The sequence below is a fragment of the Hyperolius riggenbachi genome, chromosome 4 (assembly GCF_040937935.1).
Source record: "Hyperolius riggenbachi isolate aHypRig1 chromosome 4, aHypRig1.pri, whole genome shotgun sequence".
NCBI classification, from domain to species: domain Eukaryota; kingdom Metazoa; phylum Chordata; class Amphibia; order Anura; family Hyperoliidae; genus Hyperolius; species Hyperolius riggenbachi.
The window spans coordinates 226,977,479-226,993,679 of NC_090649.1; the positions used below are offsets into that span (position 1 = coordinate 226,977,479).

The 16,201-nt window shown below is 45.7% G+C and overlaps 1 protein-coding gene across 19 annotated transcripts in view; it reads right to left on the minus strand.

Annotated features, from left to right (window-relative positions):
* The window catches only part of DST (dystonin), a 748,258-nt gene that overhangs the window by 481,808 nt on the left and 250,249 nt on the right, over positions 1 to 16,201 (minus strand). For all 19 annotated transcript variants that reach the window (XM_068281416.1, XM_068281417.1, XM_068281405.1 and 16 more), the window contains one exon: positions 11,938 to 11,999. In XM_068281416.1, coding sequence (XP_068137517.1) covers positions 11,938 to 11,999 — 62 coding nt within the window. The remainder of the gene's footprint in view (positions 1 to 11,937; positions 12,000 to 16,201) is intronic.

Consider the following 16,201-nt stretch of genomic DNA (forward strand, 5'->3'; position numbering starts at 1 on the left):
CCAGTTGCCTGGCAGCCCTGTTGATCGATATGGCTGCAGTAGTGTTTGAGGTCTGGTTCACACCAAGCGCTTGCGAGTGCTTTCAAAAGCACTAAAGTTTCTCAAAGCACCTGGCTAATGTCTTTGTATGGGCTAGTTAACACCAGAGCGATGTGTTTTTTTTCCCCAAACATGGGTCCTGCAACATTTTTGAGGCGATTATGCCTCAATGTAAAGTATAGGAAAACAGTAAAATCGTTTGAAAAATCTTTTCAAAGCGGTTTACTTCCAGGTCAAAGTGTACTTCCTGTTTTGCCACAAAGGCTCCAAAATCATTAGCCATAAATAGAAAATCGCCAGAAATGGCAACTGTAAATCGCTACAAATATTGTTAAATGTTTGCGACTACACTTAGCGATTTTTGGTGTGAACTAGCCCTTAATCACATTAGAAACAAGCATGCAGCTAATCTTGCCAGATTTGACAAAGAAGGCAGACACATTGGATATGCTGCATGTTTGTTCAGGGTTTATGGCTAAAAATATTAAGAGGCAGAAGATCAGCATGACTGCCAGGTATTGCTTAAAAGGAAATAAATATGTCAGCCTCTCTTCCCTTAAAAAGGGGTGTCAATCTCAAATATGCATGCAGGTAATGGAGTTCTCCTTTACAAATGGCGCGCACACACACACACACACACACACACACTATATATCTTTATCTTGGTTCTATCAGGAAAAATGACCAAGATGGCGAGACGGCTAGCAATCAAAAAACCTAAATGTACTTCATACCCCATAGATGAATCTCATTTTCTTTGAAGTTGGGATTAGAAAAAAAATTACAAAAATGTAATATAAATTCAATAAATTACATTGTATATGTAATGTTCAAAAGGGGAGAGCTGGCTACTTGTACAGAAGGAGATACCAGCATGCCAAATGAAACCTTTATTTACTCTCCATTTTGCTTATGAGCAATAGTGAAAATAGGAAAATATGTGAGTCAGTCGTCTTTTGTTGGTCCTGAAGACAATTACACAGACCTCTGGCATGTACTGTCTCTCAGCCTGGACCCATCCCCTTCACCAACAATCCTCAAACAGACTCAGAAGCCCTGTGTACTCCTGTATGAGGAGTCTCAGCTCTCACCTATACATTACTAGTGCTTCCATATACGAAGACATGATGCATACATATGACAGTCCTCACACAGCCTCAGAAGCCCTGTGTATTCCTGTATGAGGAGTCTCAGCACTGAACTATACATTACTAGTGCTTTCCTATACTAGTATATAATGCATACATTTGACAGTCCTCAAACAGCCTCAGAAGTCCTGTGTACTCCTGTATGAGTGGCCTCAGCACTGACCTATACATTACTAGTGCTTCCATATACTAAGATATAATGCACAAGCCTCACACAGCCTCAGAAGTCCTGTGTACTCCTGTATGAGTGGCCTCAGCACTGACCTATACATTACTAGTGCTTCCATATACTAAGATATAATGCACAAGCCTCACACAGCCTCAGAAGTCCTGTGTACTCCTGTATGAGTGGCCTCAGCACTGACCTATACATTACTAGTGCTTCCATATACTAAGATATAATGCACAAGCCTCACACAGCCTCAGAAGTCCTGTGTACTCCTGTATGAGTGGCCTCAGCACTGACCTATACATTACTAGTGCTTCCATATACTAAGATATAATGCACAGTCCTCACACAGCCTCAGAAGTCCTGTGTACTCCTGTATGAGTGGCCTCAGCACTGACCTATACATTACTAGTGCTTCCATATACTAAGATATAATGCACAAGCCTCACACAGCCTCAGAAGTCCTGTGTACTCCTGTATGAGTGGCCTCAGCACTGACCTATACATTACTAGTGCTTCCATATACTAAGATATAATGCACAAGCCTCACACAGCCTCAGAAGTCCTGTGTACTCCTGTATGAGTGGCCTCAGCACTGACCTATACATTACTAGTGCTTCCATATACTAAGATATAATGCACAAGCCTCACACAGCCTCAGAAGTCCTGTGTACTCCTGTATGAGTGGCCTCAGCACTGACCTATACATTACTAGTGCTTCCATATACTAAGATATAATGCACAAGCCTCACACAGCCTCAGAAGTCCTGTGTACTCCTGTATGAGTGGCCTCAGCACTGACCTATACATTACTAGTGCTTCCATATACTAAGATATAATGCACAAGCCTCACACAGCCTCAGAAGTCCTGTGTACTCTTGTATGAGTGGCCTCAGCACTGACCTATACATTACTAGTGCTTCCATATACTAAGGTTCACATTAGCGGTGAGCGGAACGGAATGTATACTGTAGAAATGGACCGGTATGCGAACGGATCCAATGTTAAACCAATGCTGCAGCAGCGTTGTACTGGGGACAGCTGTGTGACACGGCTATCCCCTTCATACACTGGGGAGTGATCGGCTGTCTGACAGCTGATCACGCTGATTGGCTGGCGGGGGGAGGGAGCGGGGTAACAGGAACGAAATAATAGTAAATTTTATTTTAAAAAAAACAAACAGGGGGGAGGGGGGGGGGGCATCAGATCCCACCAACAGAGCTCTGTTGGTAGGGAGAAAAGGGGGAGGGGGGAATCACTTGTGTGCTGTGTTGTGCGGCCCTGCAGCTTGGCCTTAAAGCTGCAGTGGCCCATTTAGTTAAAATTGGCCTGGTCTTTAGGGGGGTTTAACACTGCGGTCCTCAAGTGGTTAAAATGTATCATACCGCATTTCAGATTAATTACAGTAGTGATCCGAATATCATGTCATAATTCATGTAAATTGGCAATCTGCAGCTCAATTTAACACATCACCAGCCACAATAATTATTTCTTTGCTAGAAAAAGTTGCAGTACGTGGCCCATGAACTTTCCTTGCGCCCACAGCCCTGCTGTGCCACTACCTTTTAAAGTGACAGTCTGCAGCAAAAGTAGTGACCAGGGAATTTGAATAAAAATTCTGCTTGAAGCCTATGGCATTCATCACTATGAAAATGGCAACAGCTATCTGGTGTTATGTGAAGTGTCCATCATGCTGCTCAAACCTTTTAAGAGAAAGCTTAATGTGGTCACACACCATACAATTAAAAGATCCAATGTTACACCAATAAATAAGATTGTTGTCCCAAAAAAAAAGAGAAAGCTTTTTTTTATTTTTATTTTTGAGATTGGACATGTTGAAAAATTCAGTTCAACTTTATCAAGAATTGTATGATGTGTTATGGATTCTGAAATTGTATTCCACCAGAAAAAATACAATTCAGTACATTTTTCTCTCGGTTTTTCTAACCAACCAACTTTTTCGGAGTTAAGACCTTTTATTCCAAAATTGCAGAAATCTCGAAAATATGTGTGTGGTACCTCGAAGATTCTTCCAATCAATTGGAAAATTGAATCGGAATGCTCAAATCGAATACAAAAAAAAAAATGGTATGGTGTGTGGCAACCTCACCTATGCACAGGTGGGGGTACTTAGTGTCTCAGCTACATGGAATCCACCTAGCTGAGACACTTATTACCCCAACTGTGCATAGGTGAGGTTGCCGACAAAACATGCACCGTTGGGTAGTCACGAGGACAGGTTTGAGAAACACTGGGCTAGGCTCATATTTGAGTCAGAACTTAAACGGTCAGCAGGAGCGGACAGGACAGTGTAGTGTCTGCTCTGGTCCAATGTGGTTCATTTGGTCTGTTGGAGACTAGCAAGTGTGAATGGATGTTGTAAATAAAATAGGATCCGTTCACTGTCAGTGCAATCACCAAAGAAGATTGCCAATCACACAAAGGCAGTAACTTATAAAAGTGGCAATAATTTAAATATACCTCCCAACTTTTTGAGATGAGAAAGAGGGACACTTAAGCCACACCCCTGCCACACGCATGATCACACCCCGTCATGCCCCTAGTCACGCATACCATAAAGATTTCATAAGAAAAATATGTTGTTTTATAATTCAAACCACGCTGGTCCTTTCTATCCTGGTTCTTTTTCCTTCATATTAACCTTTGAAAATTAGTAATATATCAATTTAAAGGATGGGAATAAAGTTTAGAGTCAATCAAACACATTTTTAGTAGGGACATATATATATATATATTTACATAGAAAGAGGGACAAATGAGGAGGAAAGAGGGACAGAGTGACAGGGCTCCCAAAGAGGGACTGTCCCTCCAAAAGAGGGACAGTTGGGAGCTATGTTTAAAGTGTACCTGTAGGGGGGAGAAAAATGCACCCGGGGTACTCACCTCAGGAGGGTGATCCATAGTATTTCCCAATCCTCAGTCACTGAACCGTTCCAGCACTTGGAACCCTGAAAAAAAACCGCTTGCACAATAGCCTAATCAGGTTGGTGGTACTGTGCACATGCAAGGGGCCTGCGTCTGCACAATAGCATGGACCCGATCTAGATTGGCATTTTCCATCAGAGCTCAAATGGATCCGTGCTACTGTATAGGTGCAGTGCAGCCAGGCTTCAGTGGTCTCATTGCTGAATTAGCCTGGCTATGGAGGATGAGGGGATTCTCTGTATGATCAAGAGGCTTCCCCCTCCCAAGGTAAGTACCCTAAATAGGCTGCAGCAAACCAGCTGTCTGGGCAGCTGGTATTGTTTAAAAGGAAATTAATATGGCAGCCTTTATATACCTTTCACTTAACGTTTTCTTAACCACTTAACGACCGCCTAACGCCGATCGTTCGAGCGGCCGTTCCATGTCAGTTCACGGAAGGTGTCTCCATGAACAGCCTGCGAGCCTCCGATCGCAGCTCGCAGGCTAATTGTAAACACGCGGGGAAGAAATCCCCGCTGTTTACATCATACGGCGCAGCTGCGCAGCAGCGCCGTAAAGGAGAAGCCTATCTCCGTCCTGCGCCGCCCAGGGGAAAGAGGGGAGGGAGGGAAAGGGAGCGAGGCCTGAAATCGATGCGGAGGGGGGCTTTGAGGAGCCCCCCGCTACCCACATAGTGCCGGAGGCGATCAGACCCCCCAGCAGGACATCCCCCTAGTGGGGAAAAAAGGGGGGGGGAAGTCTGGTCGCCCTGGCTGCTAGCTGATCTGTGCTGTGAGCTGGAGAGCCCACGCTGCACAGATCAGCGCAAAATCCCCTGGTCCTCAAGTGGAATATCCAGGCAGCCCAAAAAAGTGACATTTACTTACCCGGGGCTTCCTCCCTGCCACCGACTTACCCGGGGCTTCCTCCCAGCCACCGACCCGGGGTCCTGCCAATGCAGAGGCTGACTTCGAGGTCATCCTCTACTGTGCCTGCACGAGCGCCGCTGTCAATCAAGTCTATATTGTCCGGAATGTACTGTGTAGGCGCAGAACTACTGCGCCTACGTAGTACACTCTGGACAACGTAGACTTGATTGACAGAGGCGCTCGGGCAGGCACAGTAGAGGACGATCTGGCGAAGTCGGCCTCTGCACTGTCGGGGTCCGGGAGCCAGCGCCTAAGAGCAGAGCTGAGGCAAAGGACATAGCGGCTGCTAGGGGCTGAAACAAGCCCCGGGTAAGTAAATATCTTTTTTTGGGCTGCCTGGATATTCCCTTTAAAAGAAAAAATATCTAGCAGCAGACATCTCCTAGAACAAAAAAGGCACCATCTGAGCAGTAGTTTTATTGCTCTACCAGACAGTGTTCCAAGGTGTGAGGGTTTGCATTTAAAGGATTACGCTTAGGCTATTAGGCTTTGTTCATATCGAAAACCGAAATCGTTGACGGCCGCCTTTTGCGATTGTGAGTGATTATTTCCCCTCCCGATGCTTACCTTCGCGATATGTAAAGCGATTTTCAAAGCGCTTTTGCAGAGCGATTTGTTTTTTCACTTCCTGACGCAAGTCAGGAAGTGAACTCTTTGACCTGGAAAAGAATAAATAAAATGTATTTATTCTTAAAAGCGTGAATGCAATTGCTGCATAAAGCGATTTTGTGAGCGTTTTTCCTATACCTTCCATTGTAGCAAAATCACACTAAAAATGGTACAGGCAGCGCTTTGGTCAGCGGAAAGCTGATGAAACACACTGATATGAGCTATCCCATAAGGATTCATTGCACAAGCGCTTTTAGGGCGTTTTTTTTTATCACTGGTGCTCAAAAAAAATTGCAAAACGCCCTAGGAGTTACTTTTTATACTAAGAAGTAGCCCTGAAAGGTATGCGAACCATCGGTTGAAATATATAAATACAAAGCAACAGGAGAAACACTGAAAATCTTGCTAATCCAAATTGTGTTTTAGTCAGTACCCCTGCAGTAGAAATACACAGGTGTGCGATTTCAAAATATAACAAGTCCCTGCATGATTCTGCCTAATTTAAAAGATATATTTGCAGAGAGGCAGCTTGGCAGTGGCCACAGTGTCTTCATAGGCACGGAGTATAAACGTGCAGAGAGAAGGTAGATGGCAGCGCGATGTGAGTCACGTTCCTGTGCACAGAGCTGTATATTACTTGGCTCATGTACCTCTTGCAGTCCAGACAGTCTCATTCATAACTGCATTATACCTAATAGAACCATTTGCATCCACATAAAGAAGGAAACATTCTTTCTAATGAAAGATTAGATACAAAAATAATTACATTGACCATGTAGTAAGAGAAACATGTTGGATGGCTTATTTGTTTCCTTTAAAACAATCCCAAACCTCTATTTTACTTCATTCCTCTTTGAGTCACGCACCTAAGGGGCCTTTTTTTTTTTTTGCACAGTGGCGTTGCAGTAAGCTATTTTACAGCAAGAGGCCGCCAAGTCACTGCAAGTCTATGGAGACATTCAAAATGCGCTGCAACGAGCTAACCTAAACCGCAGTAGATAAAAAGATTTCCACTTACCTGGGGCTTAACCCAGCCCCCCGCAGCAGTCCTGTGCCCCCACCGGTCCTCAACGTTCCTCCGTTCCCCCACAGCGGCTTAGTTACGATCAGTCGCAGGTGCACTGTGACTGCACAGTCCTGGCTACAGCCATCCTCTTACGAATTCACATCAGCAAGACCGACGTGAGAGAAAAAGTTGTAATGCGCCGTGAACACTTACGAGGATGCCTGCGACCAGGGCCGCGCAGGCGCAGTGGACGAGCATCCGGCAGAATTGAAACTAAGCAGCTCCGCATACCCTGCATGGATAATGCAGTAAGGGCCGGTTTCCACTGCACGCAGATTGGATGCAGAATGGATGCAGAAAAACTGACTCCAATGAATGCCTATGAGAAAATCTGCATCAGAAAAATTGCGTTTAGTGGAAACAGGCCCATAGACATTCCTTGGAGTCAGTTTTTCTGCCTCTATTCTGCATCGAGTCGGCGTGTAGTGGAAACAGGCCCATAAACATTCCTTGGAGTCAGTTTTTCTGCATCCATTCTGCGTGTAGTGGAAACAGGCCCTAGGTGTAGTAAGTGTAAATGATGAAGCGCAGTGCACCACAGGCTGATGGGAATCCTGGTGAGGCAGGAAGTACGTCAACAAGTGGGGGCAGGCCTATGTATATCACCCTGTTGGCGCTGAGTAATATGAAAGGGGCTTTGGTGCACAAGTGTGAAACCAGCCTGAAACAAACAAGCCGACAATTCGGTCATACTTAAAGGGAACCTCAACTCTAAAAAAAAACAAAAAACATGAGTTTCACTTACCTGGGGCATCTACCAGTCCCCTGCAGCCACCCTGTGCCCTCGTAGTCACTCATGGCTCCTCTGGTCCCCCGCTGCCAGCTAGTTTCGTTTTTGCCGAGAGTCGGCCGGCCGCCTTGCCTACCTTTTTAAGCATCCCCGCTGGTGCAGGAAGCTATCGCGGACATTAACAAGTACATTTGTACGTGTTACAGGTGCAATGCGTAAATAAAGGTTCCCTTTAAAGGGACTCCGAGCAGTGCAGAAACTATGGAAAGATGCATATCATTTTAAAGCTCTCTTTCTCCTCTTTCCAATGATATATAAACCGCTGCCCTGCGCCTTTTAGTTTTTGCTATTTTCGCGATTGAAATTGCCGCGGCCGCGATTTCAATCGCAAAAATAGAGAAAACTAAAAGGCGTAGGGCGACAATTTAGGTGTCACCAGAAAGAGAGCTTTAAAATGATATCCATATTTCCATAGTTCTTTGTATTACACAGGGCGACTTTTCTCAAAGTTAGCAGCTGCATTCAGCTTGTGAAAAGAAGACACCCCAAGGTATTCCGTTAGGGGTATGGTGAGTTCATAGAAGATTTTTTTTTTGTCACAAGTTAGCGGAAAATGACACTTTGTGAAAAAAAAAACAATACATATCAATTTCCGCTAACTTGTGACAAAAAATAAAATCTTCTATGAACTCACCATACTCCTAACGGAATACCTTGGGGTGTCTTCTTTCTAGAATGGGGTCATTTGTGGGGTTCCAATACTGCCCTGGCATTTTAGGGGCCCTAAACCGTGAGTAGTCGTCTTGAACCCAAATGTCTCAAAATGACCTGTGAAATCCTAAAGGTACTCATTGGACTTTGGGCCCCTTAGCACAGTTAGGCTGCAAAAAAGTGTCACACATGTGGTATCGCCGTACTCAGAAGAAGTAGTATAATGTGTTTTGTGGTGTATTTTTACATATAACCATGCTGGGTGGGAGAAATATCTCTGTAAATGACACATTTTTGATTTTTTTTACACACAATTGTCCATTTACAGAGAGATTTCTCCCACCCAGCATGGGTATGTGTAAAAATACACCACAAAACACATTATACTACTTCTCCTGAGTATGGCGATACTACATGTGTGACACTTTTTTGCAGCCTAGGTGCGCTAAGGGGCCCAACGTCCTATTCACAGGTCATTTTGAGGCATTTGTTTTCTAGACTACTCCCCACGGTTTAGGGCCCCTAAAATGCCAGGGCAGTATAGGAACCCCACAAGTGACCCCATTTTAGAAAGACGACACCCCAAGGTATTCCGTTAGGGGTATGGTGAGTTCATAGAAGATTTTATTTTTTGTCACAAGTTAGTGAAAAATGACACTTTGTGAAAAAAACAATAAAAATCCAATTTCCGCTAACTTTTGACAAAAAATAAAATCTTCTATGAACTCATCATACACCTAACAGAATACCTTGGGGTGTCTTCTTTCTAAAATGGGGTCACTTGTGGGGTTCCTATACTGCCCTGGCATTTTACGGGCCCAAAACTGTGAGTAGTCTGGAAACCAAATTTCTCAAAATGACTGTTCAGGGGTATAAGCATCTGCAAATTTTGATGACAGGTGGTCTATGAGAGGGCAAATTTTGTGGAAACGGTCATAAGCAGGGTGGCCTCTTAGATGACAGGATGTATTGGGCCTGATCTGATGGATAGGAGTGCTAGGGGGGTGACAGGAGGTGATTAATGGGTGTCTCAGGGGGCGGTTAGAGGGGAAAATAGATGCAATCAATGCACTGGGGAGGTGATCGGAAGGGGGTCTGAGGGGGATCTGAGGGTTTGGCCGAGTGATCAGGAGCCCACACGGGGCAAATTAGGGCCTGATCTGATGGGTAGGTGTGCTAGGGGGTGACAGGAGGTGATTTATGGGTGTCTCAAGGTGTGATTAGAGGGGGGAAATAGATGCAAGCAATGCACTAGCGAGGTGATCAGGGCTGGGGTCTGAGGGCGTTCTGAGGTGTGGGCGGGTGATTGGGTGCCCGCAAGGGGCAGATTAGGGTCTAATCTGATGGGTAACAGTGACAGGTGGTGATAGGGGGTGATTGATGGGTAATTAGTGGGTGTTTAGAGGAGAGAAGAGATGTAAACACTGCACTTGGGAGGTGATCTGATGTCGGATCTGCGGGCGATCTATTGGTGTGGGTGGGTGATCAGATTGCCCGCAAGGGGCAGGTTAGGGGCTGATTGATGGGTGGCAGTGACAGGGGGTGATTGATGGGTGGCAGTGACAGGGGGTGATTGATGGGTGATTGACAGGTGATCAGTGGGTTATTACAGGGAATAACAGATGTAAATATTGCACTGGCGAATTGATAAGGGGGGGGTCTGAGGGCAATCTGAGCGTGTGGGCGGGTGATTGGGTGCCCGCAAGGGGCAGATTAGGGTCTAATCTGATGGGTAACAGTGACAGGTGGTGATAGGGGGTGATTGATGGGTAATTAGTGGGTGTTTAGAGGAGAGAATAGATGTAAACGATGGATTTGGGAGGTGATCTGATGTCGGATCTGCGGGCGATCTATTGGTGTGGGTGGGTGATCAGATTGCCCGCAAGGGGCAGGTTAGGGGCTGATTGATGGGTGGCAGTGACAGGGGGTGATTGATGGGTGGCAGTGACAGGGGGTGATTGACAGGTGATCAGTGGGTTATTACAGGGAAGAACGGATGTAAATAATGCACTGGCGAATCGATAAGGGGGGGGGGTTGAGGGCAATCTGAGTGTGTGGGCGGGCGATTGGGTGCCCGCAAGGGTCTAATCTGATGGGTAACAGTGACAGGTGGTGATAGGGGGTGATTGATGGGTAATTAGTGGGTGTTTAGAGGAGAGAATAGATGTAAACGATGGATTTGGGAGGTGATCTGATGTCGGATCTGCGGGCGATCTATTGGTGTGAGTGGGTGATCAGATTGCCCGCAAGGGGCAGGTTAGGGGCTGATTGATGGGTGGCAGTGACAGGGGGTGATTGACGGGTGATTGACAGGTGATTGACAGTTGATCAGGGGGGATAGATGCATACAGTACGCAGGGGGGGGGAGGGTCTGGGGGGGTCTGGGGAGAATCTGAGGGGTGGGGGGGTGATCAGGAGGGAGCAGGGGGCAGTTTAGGGACTAAAAAAAAAAATAGCGTTGACAGATAGTGACAGGGAGTGATTGATGGGTGATTAGGGGGGTGATTGTGTGCAAATGGTGGTCTGGGGGGTGGGCAGGGGGGGGTCTGAGGGGTACTGTGGGCGATCAGGGGGCAGGGGGGGGGCAGATCAGTGTGTTTGGGTGCAGACTAGGGTGGCTGCAGCCTGCCCTGGTGGTCCCTCGGACACTGGGACCACCAGGGCAGGAGGCAGCCTGTATAATACACTTTGTATACATTACAAAGTGTATTATACACTTTGTAGCGGCGATCGCGGGGTTAACAACCCGCCGGCGCTTCCGATTGGCCGGCGGGTTGACGTCGCGGGTGGGCGGAGCCTATTGCCGGTGGATGCGCGCGCATCCCAGCGCGCGATCCCCGGCCAGAGAGTGCCCCAGGACCTGACGCCAATCTGCGTTACGTGGTCCTGGGGCTGCCACTTTGCCGCCGCCAATATGAAGTAGGCGGTCGGCAAGTGGTTAAAGTGTCACTGAAGCGAAAAAAGATATAAAGAAATTTAGAAGAGGAGCGCTGTCATTCATCATTGTATATGTGACTCCTGTTGGACTTGTGATAGCGAAAACTCGAATGCTTTGAACGTTTAGCAGTAACTTGAACATTTCAGTGTGGTTTGAATAGGGCAGGCGCAGTTTGTTGATTTACAGTAAACATACCCTGTGTAGTGGAGGTGGTGGGTCCTAGGTGGTACGTGTGTGAAGATTCAAGGCTTACAAACAAATCTCTGGAAGAAGTGCCTCACCGTGCAAAACGACTGTCAGATACGTCCCACATAGCACCCACCGCTTCCACGCCACAGGGTATGTTTACTGCCACAACGAATGGAATTGTAACCTGCCTGCTTAACTTAATGCACGGCCTGCATGGCTGCAAACTTTGCACAGTATACCAATAAATACTTGATCAATGCCGGCACCTTTACTTGTTAAAAGCTAATAGCTCCAATCTCACGTATTCAATGCTTTCCAAAATTGCTACAACTGGATAAATTGGGGTCAAAAGCCCACTGACAGATTCAGTAACAGTAAACAAATCTACCTGAAATATCAATCAGGAAAATGTACAGAGACCAGAAACATGTATACTAGATTGGCTCTTTATGCAACAGTAAACACATATTATGTTGTTACTAACCTTCATTAGGTGCTGGTTAATCCATTTTGTAAATGTCTTCTTCTGCACTTTATCTCTTTCATCTAAAAAACAAAAACAAAATATTTCTAGTTCAGAATTTTTAAACTGTATAAAGAACACAGAAGGATAAGCACACACACATATGAATATGTCACATGCACACATGGATGTCACACACACACACACACACACGGATATGTCACCTACTGCCCTGGCAGGTATTTTATCTCATGAAACGGTATCTAATTAATACAGGATGCAGGCATAGCTAGTTATTGAAACTTACAATGCAGACAAACCTGAATCCTACCTGCATTTACCATGTCCTTCCAGACATACCATTTGTTGTAAGGTTAGACATTGATTTCTTCTTACCAGCCACAAAAGCGGCACTGCACTTTTTGCAATTGTAATATTACATGAAAGACAACCCCACCTACACTGAAAGCTACAATGAGGCCTGGAACCCACTACAAAACACTATCGCTAATCGCAATCACTAGCGTTTTGTATGAGCAGTTTGTAAGCAATTTCATGAGCGTTTTAGGGAGCGTTTTAGAAAGTCTTATCAATTTGCCAGCTGTTGTGTAGCGATAAGTCTGACTGGTCCTTTCATTTATTTTTAATTTTGTTACAGTGTACATTAACTTTAAAATGCTAGCAAAATCGCTCCATGCAAGTTTTGATGAGCGATTACGCCAGTGATTATATACTTTACATTGAAGAGCTAACTCTAACAAAATGCTGCATGTCCTGCGCTTGCGATTTTGGGAATCGCAAACGCTCCTGTGGAAGTTGGCACATCCGTTAACATTAGCTGAGCGTTTTTGGAAATTGCTAGCGTTTTCAAGCACTCCCTAAATGCTCAGAAAAGAGCTCTTGTGGGTTCCAGTCCTGACAGTGTATTGGTAAACTGGAACAACATGCTGCATCCAATCACTGAACTCACTCTCTACTGGTGTTGTAGTGGTAATGATCACCTCTTCATGTGTGTTGATAAGTGGTAATCATTAAACTATTCATTTTCTAGATTTGATGGTCTATCATGTGATTGCCATTGTCTGATTCTAAACAGGTGCCCAGTATAAAATCTGCAGTGGGACTTCTGGCTCTGTAGCTATGCCCCTGACTTGGAGCCTGCATCCTGCTTACACTGCTACCTGGGTTTCAGTTGGAGAGACTTCTCATTTTCTGGTCCAGTGATGGGGTAAGGAAAACAAAGAGTTTTGACTACAGTTACACTTTAATTACAAAATCAGCAACATATATTTAAAGTAATCCTGAGCCAAAGCTCGGGATCAAAATCAAATACACACCCTAATTGAAGGAAGCGTCAGGATCCTACTGAGGCTCCCCTCACTGATTTACAGCCCCCGTTGTAGAGTGCGGCCCCTCTTCATGTCACTCCCGTGAAGCTCTTTTTCCTGATGTGAGGGCATGCAGTAGCCGCACGACCCCATCCGCGCATGCACAGTACCACAGAGCTTACTGCGCATGTGTGGGTGTGCTGCGTCGGCAATTGCATGGCCACGCTGGAGCAGGAAGAGCTGCACTCAGTGAAGAGGGACAACACAGCAGGGAGGGAAACCTGAGGCTTCCCTCTCTTTAGGTCAGTATCTGATGATGTTCACCCGAGCTTCCGCTCGGGTACTCTCTGAAGAGGACCATCAGTGAAAAAACACTGTGCCAATTGAACCCAGGAATCAAACATAGAGGCATAGGCATGATATAAATAGTGACCTGTTCATGTGAATGCAAGATGTAGCATTGGGCCTGTGATGCAGCATGTTGTAGGATCCGCCATGTTGGGTAAGGCCTCGGAAGACAGACTCCTCCTTAGTAGGGGTGGTGTTATGTAAATTTCACACACACACACTAGATGTATATCTGCAGCCTGTAAGACAGCATACTGGTTATATCTGAGGCATTACATGCACTGATATCTTATGACAGTGCTGTTGCTCGAATCTCAGTATTTCTTTGAAGATGTGGCCAGCTGGTGCAGAGGGGGATTGATGGGAGACGGGAGAGCAGCTGACGGCAGGAGCGATTGTGCCTTCCAAAGCTGAAAACTCCTCTTCAGTCAGCATGAGATCAGTAAGGGGGCCTTTTGGTAGAGGGTCCTTTGAATTCCATGGACCATGGTGCTATCTGAAGGGAGGTGGGGGTGGAATAGTAGCCCCCACTGCGAGTAGCCCTTCCCGTTTCACATAAGCTCCACCTGCACCTGAGATAAGCTCCTCCCTTCATCTGAGCAAGACTCCACCCTTCTCCCTCACCAATAACCAGTGACCTCTTTCTTAACCCCCAGCACCCAAAAATGCTCCCTCCCCTGAAGCAAGCATGCAGCTAATCTTGTCAGATTTTTGTCAGAAACATCTAATCTGCATGCTTGTTCAGGGTCTATGGCTAGAAGTATTAGAGGCAGCTTTTTATACCCTGACTGTATAGTATCTTTTAACAATGGAAAGTAAGAGAGCTGTAGGAATGAACTCCCAGTGCTGACATCCCTTTAAAAAGTGTTCCATATCTATCTGTTGTGCTGATCCTCTACCTTTCATACTGTACTGATCAGGTGTACAGACTACTTCATCTGCCTGCAGATCAGGTGTACAGACACCCCCATCTATGTGAAGATAAGGTGTACAGACTCCCCATTCAGCCTGCAGATCAGGTGTACAGACTCCCCCATCTGCATGCAAATCAGGTGTACAGACACCCCCATCTATGTGAAGATCAGGTGTACAGACTCCCCAATCAGCCTGCAGATCAGGTGTACAGACACCCCCATCTATGTGAAGATCAGGTGTACAGACACCCCCATCTATGTGAAGATCAGGTGTACATACTCCCCAATCAGCCTGCAGATCAGGTGTACAGACTCCCCAATCAGCCTGCAGATCAGGTGTACAGACTCCCCCATCTGCATGCAGATCATTTGGACAGACTCCCCAATCAGCCTGCAAATCAGGTGGACAGACTCCATCATCTGCATGCAGATCAGGTGTACAGGCTCCCCCATCTGCATGCAGATCTGGTGTACAGGCTCCCCATCTGCATGCAGATCAGGTGTACAGACTGGTGTACAGGCTCCCCCATCTGCATGCAGATCAGGTGTACAGACTGGTGTACAGACTCCCCTATCTGCATGTAGATCAGGTGGACAGACTGGTGTACAGACTCCCCCATCTGCATGCAGATCAGGTGTACAGACTCCCCCATCTGCATGCAGATCAGGTGTACAGACTCCCCCATCTGCATGCAGATCAGGTGTACAGACTCCCCCATCTGCATGCAGATCTGGTGTACAGACTGCCCCATCTGCATGCAGATCAGGTATACTTATTCTCCAATCTGCATGCAGGTTAAGTATATAGACTCCTACATCTGCATGCAGATCAGGTATACTTATTCTCCAATCTGCATGCAGGTTAAGTATATAGACTCCTACATCTGCATGCAGGTCAGGTATACAGATTCTACAATCTGCATGCAGATCAGATGTAGCAATTGAAATAGTAGCAATCATTAAAAAACGTTTACGCCCAACAATCTGGCTGTCCTTTGCAGGTTTTTGGTGCTCCATGCAAAATGTTGTACTGTATTTAGCATGCTTGAGTAAAACTCCCACTGGGGCCTCTAGTGCATTAGTTACGCCACTGACTGAAGCTTAAAATCAGCACCACAGTCTGGCAATATACATTTTCTAGAAGGGAATAAAGATGTCTGACTGCATTGCTGTCACTATAAAAACCTGAGGTGGGAAACATATGGTGGCTGCCATATTTATTTCCTTTTAAACAATACCAGTTGCCTGGCAATTCTAGTGATCTTTCTGGTCAGCAGTGTATATATATCAAACACCTGAAGCAAGCATGCAGCTAATCATGTCAGTTTTTGTCAGAAACATCTGATCTCCATGCTTGCTCATGGCTAAAAGTATTAAGAGGGAGAGGATAAGCAGGATAGCCAGGCAATGTACATTGTTTAAAAGGAAATTAATATGTCAGCCTCCATAGGTCTCTCACCTTGGGTTCCCTATAAGGTTCCTGTAGTTCCCAGCAGCACATACTGGTACCAATTCACAAGCAGATGGTACAACTCCAGTATTGGGCATAAAGTGCACCAGGAAAGCAGCATGTTACAAATTTCTGAGGACTCACCAGCTGATCCAGATAATGTCAACATTAAAAAAGTGATACATGACATGTAACCGGAGCGATAAATAATATAGAAATCTCTTGGGTATACACTTCAGACTAAA